The sequence below is a fragment of the Balaenoptera acutorostrata genome, chromosome 11 (assembly GCF_949987535.1).
Source record: "Balaenoptera acutorostrata chromosome 11, mBalAcu1.1, whole genome shotgun sequence".
Lineage (NCBI taxonomy): Eukaryota > Metazoa > Chordata > Mammalia > Artiodactyla > Balaenopteridae > Balaenoptera > Balaenoptera acutorostrata.
Genome location: NC_080074.1, coordinates 61052087 through 61058114, shown reverse-complemented (window position 1 = coordinate 61058114; position 6028 = coordinate 61052087). Strand labels below are relative to the sequence as shown.

The 6028-nt window shown below is 49.4% G+C and overlaps 1 protein-coding gene across 1 annotated transcript; it reads left to right on the top strand.

Annotated features, from left to right (window-relative positions):
* The first annotated feature begins 3802 nt into the window (after window positions 1-3802).
* TMT1B (thiol methyltransferase 1B) lies at window positions 3803-5768 on the top strand. Its single transcript, XM_007179533.3, has 2 exons — window positions 3803-4321; window positions 5424-5768. The coding sequence occupies exons 1-2, from the start codon at window positions 3824-3826 to the stop codon at window positions 5658-5660; spliced, it is 735 nt and encodes a 244-aa protein (XP_007179595.1). The 5' UTR covers window positions 3803-3823; the 3' UTR covers window positions 5661-5768.
* The last annotated feature ends 260 nt before the right edge of the window (window positions 5769-6028 follow it).

Sequence of the window (6028 nt, the reverse complement as noted above, 5' to 3'; positions counted from 1 at the left end):
GCCTGCCAATGCAGGGGACACGGGTTCAAGCCCTGGTCCGGGAAGATCCCACATGCCACAGAGCAACTAAGCCCGTGTGCCACAGCTACTGAGCCTGTGCTCTAGAGCCCGTGAGCCCCAACTACTGAGCCTGTGTGCCCCAACTACTGAAGCCCACGTGCCTAGAGCCCGTGCTCCACCACAAGAGAAGCCACCGCAATGAGAAGCCCACACACTGCAACAAAGAGTAGCCCCCACTCGCCACAACTACAGAAAGTCCGTGTGCAGCAACGAAGACCCAACACAGCCATAAAAATTAAATAAATAAATAAATAAATAAGTAAATCATTAAAAAAAAAAAAGACTCCATGCTCCCAATGCAGGGGGCCTGGGTTTGATCCCTGGTCAGGGAACTAGATCCTACATGCATGCCCCACCTAAGAGTTTGCATGCCACAACTAAGGAGCCAGTAATCCACAACTAAGGAGCCCATGAGCCACAACAAAGGAGCACGCCTGCTACAACTAAGACCCGGTGCAACCAAATAAATAAATAAATCTACATTTAAAAAAAAACAACAGTATGGTATTAGATAGGGAATTCCCTGGTGGTCCAGTGGTTAAGACACTGCACTTCCACTGCAAAGGCCATGGGTTCAATCCCTGGTCGGGGAACTAAGATCCCGCATGCTGCGTGGCCAAAAACAAAAAACAGTATGGTATTGGAGTAAAGACAGACATATAGAGCAATAGAATAGAACAGAGCCCAAAAATAAACCCTCAATTACATGGTTAAATGATTTTTGACAAGGGTGCCAAGACCACTCAATGGGGGAAATGGAAGTCTTTTCAACAAATGGTGCTGGGGAAATTGGATATCCACATGCAAAACAATGAATTAAGCCCTTATCGAACACTACACACACACACACACACACACACACACACACACAGATTAACTCAAAATGGATTAAGGACCTAAATGTAAAACCTAAATCAAAAAACCTCTTAGAAGAAAACAGGGAAAAACTTCACAGCATTGGATTTGGCAATGATTTCTTGGGTAAGACAGCAAAGGCACAGGTAACAAATAAAAAATAGACAGGGGCTTCCCTGGTGGCGCAGTGGTTGAGAATCTGCCTGCTAATGCAGGGGACACGGGTTCGAGCCCTGGTCTGGGAAGATCCCACGTGCCGCGGAGCAGCTGGGCCCGTGAGCCACAGCTACTGAGCCTGCGCGTCTGGAGCCTGTGCCCCGCAACGGGAGGGGCCGCGATAGTGAAAGGCCCGCGCACCGCGATGAAGAGCGGTCCCCGCACCGCGATGAAGAGTGGCCCCCGCTTGCCGTAACCAGAGAAAGCCCTCGCACGAACCGAAGACCCAACACAGCCAAAAATAAATAAATAAATAAATAAATAAAGTAGCTATAAAATTAAAAAAAAAAAATTTTGAACTTTAAAAAAAAAAAAAAATAGACAAATTGGACTTTGTGAAATTTTTTAAATTTTGTACATCAAAAGACACTATCCCCAAAGTAAAAAGGTAACCCACAGAATGGGGGAAAACATTTGCAAATCATATATTATACCAGATTATTATTCAGAATAGAAAACTCCTAAAACTCAACAACAACAAAAACAAACAACCCAATTCAAAAATAGGCAAAAGACCTGAATAGACATTTCTCCAGAGAAGATATATGAATGGCCAATAAGCACATGAAAAGATGCTCAACATCACTAATCACTAGGGAAATGCAAATCAAAACTACAATGAGATAGTCCCTCAAACCCATTAAGACGGCTACCATCAAAAACAAAACAAAACAAAACCCAGCAAACAACAATTGTTGGCGAAGATGTGGAGTAAACAGAACACTGTTGGTGGGAATATAAAATGGTACAGCTGCTGTGGAAAACAGCATGGTGGTTCCTCAGAAAATCAAAGATAGAATATCATACGATCAGCAATTCCACTTCTGGGTATATACCCTTTAAAAGAATTGAGAGCAGGGAGGGTCCCAAAGGGATATTTGTACACCCGCCTTTTTTGTCTTTTGGCTGCACCATATGTGGGATCTTAGTTCCCCAACCAGGGATCAAACCCCCAACCCCTGCACTGGAAGCACGGAGTCTTAACCACTGGACCACCAGGGAAGTCCCCCATAGCAGCATTATTGACAGTAGCTAAAACATGGAAGAAACCCAAGTGTCCATTGATAGATGAATGGATAAGCAAATGTGGTGTATACATATAACAAAATATTATTCAGCCTTAAAAAGGAAGAAATTCTTCAATATGCTACAACATGGATAAGCTTGAGGACATTATGCTAAGTGAAATAAGCTAGTCACAGGAAGATAAATACCGTATGACTTCACTTACATGAGGTACTTAGAGCAGTCACATAGAATCACAAAGACAGAAAGTATAATGGTGGTTGCCAGGGGCTTGTAGTGGGGAGGAGAGAATGGAAAGTTACTGTTTAATGGATACAGAGTTTCAATTTTACAAGATAAAAAGAATTATGGGGGTGGATGGCGGTGATGGGTCCACAACAGTGTGAATATATTTAATACCACTGAATTGTACACTTAAAATGGTGAAGTTTTGTTATGTGTATTTTACTACAACCAAAAAAACAAAAAAGAAGAAAGAAAAAAATTAAATGATACTGCCAAAACAAAAGAATAATTACACATTTTAAATAAATGAATAAATAGCCATTCCACATGCAGGTATTTACACACAGGAAATACAAGCATATATCCACACAAAGACATGGACATAAAAGTTCATAGGAGTTCTATTTGTAATAGACAAAAACTGGACACAATCCAAATGTCCGTCAACAGCTGGATGGATAAATAATTTATGGTAACTCCATAAAATGGAATACCACTCAACAATAAAATGAATGTTGATTTTCTTTCCTCTAAACAAAACTTCCTTCGGCCACTATGCATGGGCACTCTACAAGAGGGAAAGTCCAATAGCCTCAAGTCTCACGAGGAGCATTTTCCAGGGCCATTGGTGGCCTCTGGGGGAGGACGACTTTAAACAAAGTTCCTGGTTGGGGTGGGTGCTCTGTCCAAGTCCACTGCCTCTGTCCTGCCGGTCAAACCCACTGTGCCCCGGCCAGCGCGGGGCTGAGGGATAAGGTCTGGGGACAATTCCTGAGTCAGGCAGGGATGAACTATCTCAGGAAAGTGTCTCCCACACGGCGCTGCTGGAGCTGGGGCAGTCCCTGTGCTGCTGCCCAGCAGAGAAGTTTTGTGACCTCCCCCCACCACCACCCCGGGGTTGACACATTCTTCTCTATGTTTGGCTTCTATCTGGGGCAGAGGCATGTTACAGTTTACAAAGCCCTGGGGGTGTTCCAGGGGCACCCAACCAGAATTTCCAGTTTGCATAAACTGAGCAGAACCTGAGCCCGGAATGAGGCCGGGACATGCCGCAGGAGTCCGCTCTTCCCCGGCATTTGGCCCCCATGAAGCTGTGATCTGAGACGTAGCTCCCCTCCCCCTTCCCGCGTCTCTCTGAGACGATCAGCACACACCAGTCTCTTCAGCTGGGCACAGCGCCGCAGAACTCAGGACACACTGGCACCACCTGTTTCTTCGCCCCCACGTAATAAAATTGGTTGAAGAGCCTACGGGATTTTTGGGACCAGTGCCCTCTGGAGAGATTTCATACATCAACTCCACCCCGGCAAAGAGGAAACTGCCAAGTTGGAGACAGGGAACAAAGTCCTATCACGGGGCGAAAGGAGGCTCGAGTCTGCAGCGGCGGAGCAGAGAGACAGGCCAGTCACCCAGGGGAAGCTCCGCTCAGAGCCAGGCTACCATGGACACCCTGGTCCGACTCCTGCAGCTGCTGGTGCTGCTCCTGACCCTGCCCCTGCACCTCATGGCTCTGCTCGGCTTCTGGGAGCCCCTGTGCAAGACCTATTTCCCCTACCTGATGGCCATGCTGACAGTCAAGTGCAACCGCAAGATGGACGGCAAGAAACAGGAGCTCTTCAGCCAGATAAAGGGGCTGGCAGGAGCCTCGGGGAAGGTGGCCCTGCTGGAGCTGGGCTGTGGCACTGGCGCCAACTTCCAGTTCTACCCATCTGGCTGCAGGATCACCTGCCTGGACCCGAACCCCCACTTTGAGAAGTTCCTGACAAAGAGTATGGCCAAGAATAGGCATCTTGAATACGAACGGTTTGTGGTGGCTTTCGGAGAGGACATGAGACAGCTGGCCAATGGCTCTATGGACGTGGTGGTCAGCACCTTGGTGCTGTGCTCGGTGCAGAGCCCAAAGAGGGTCCTGCAGGAAGTTCGGAGAGTACTGAGGCCGGTGAGCAGAATGGGAAGTGTATGGGCACGGGGCAACAAACGTAGCATCAGGCACCCCGGTGTCCAGGGCACCCAGGATGGGGAAATCTCAGGCACTAGTGCATTAGACACCCGCCCACCCCCACCTGCTGGTGAACAGGAGATATGACCAGGGCCTGGATGGGGCAGGAGAGGGCGCTGTGGAAGCACACAGGTGATCCACCTAACAAAGGGGGAAAGAGAGGTGAAGGACACCTAGGGATGTGGTGTTTAAATTGAGATCTGAGGGATTAAGCAGGGGGTGGAGGGAGCGGCGGAAACAAAAGAGTGTTCTAAGTAGAGGTATTAGGGGTAGTAGAATCCATAAAGTTTGGAACCGGGTGTGGACAGAAAGGAGTGTAGGAGGATTTCCAGGTTTCTGGCGTGAGCGTCTGGTGGAGCGAGTGAGGGAGGGTAGAGAGAAGTGCCATTTGCAAGATAGGAGAAACCTGTTCGGGGCTTGTTAGGTCTGTGGTGCCATGGAGACGGCCAGGCAGAAACCCAGAGGCACTTGGAAGTCCAGATCTGGAGGTCAGAAAAAGATGCAGCCTGGAGATTTCGATTTGGAAGTCACCAGCTTGTAGCTGGTAAATTCCAAGCACAGGTGTGCATGAGATCACCTAGGGAGGGTACAGTGAGGAGGGAAGAGCTGGAGGAAACCCCGCTTACTCAGGAGCCCAGTGCAAGCTTTCCCTGGGATGCTGGCTGAGAAGTCCGGGACGCATGCGTCTTGGTCTCGGGAGAGGGCTCAAAGCGAGCATCTCTGTATCCAATGAGATCTCTGCTCCTGGTTCTCCACCTCCCCATCTGTCTGCCCTCGGCTACGCTGTCCTTCAGGTCATTGTTTAAAAATGTCTCACCAGTCATCGCCCCTAGGTCACAGGAGGCTCTTCACACTCATTGCGGGGGTAAGAGGCAGGGCATGCAGAGAAAGTCACAGAGCAGGATGATCGCCCTAAACTCGCAGGCCAGCACCTCCCACTCCACCAAGAGGTTTGGACCAGGCTTGGTCAGCGGGATGGAGGTGAGAGTAGAGAAAGGTTGCGGAATGGAGCAGGTAAGTGACGCTCTCTCTTCTCTCCCAGGGAGGAATGTTTTTTTTCTGGGAGCACGTGGCTGAGCCGCGTGGAAGCTGGGCCTTCCTGTGGCAGCAGGTTTTAGAGCCCACCTGGAAACACATTGGGGACGGCTGCTGCCTTACCAGAGAGACCTGGAAAGATCTGGAGAATGCCCAGTTCTCTGAACTCCAGATGGAACGACAACCCCCTCCCATCAAGTGGTTACCTGTTGGCCCCCATATCATGGGAAAGGCGGTGAAATAAGCCCCTCCTTCTCCCACCTCTGCGGGGGAACCTCTAACTTCAACCCTTCCTTGTGCAGTGAAAAAGCTCTATTCCCATCCTGACTACGGGGAGAAAACAGTTATACCCTGTCATATCCTTAACTGCAAATTCCTGGACTGGGTCTCCCAATTTTTGTCCACTACCCCTAGGACAGCTCCCCGTCCCTTCCCCGTGTTCCCCCCACTTCTGAGACCACACCCACGTGCCCCCAGGACCTGGTCACAAAAGTCACCAGTATCCCTGCCAGGCCCCCCGGGCTCCCTCCAGCCACCACCTTTGTCCTGGGCTGTGGGGATGCAGAGAGAACCAGTCCTCTCTGGAGACCCCGGGCACGAGGGAGCAGGACT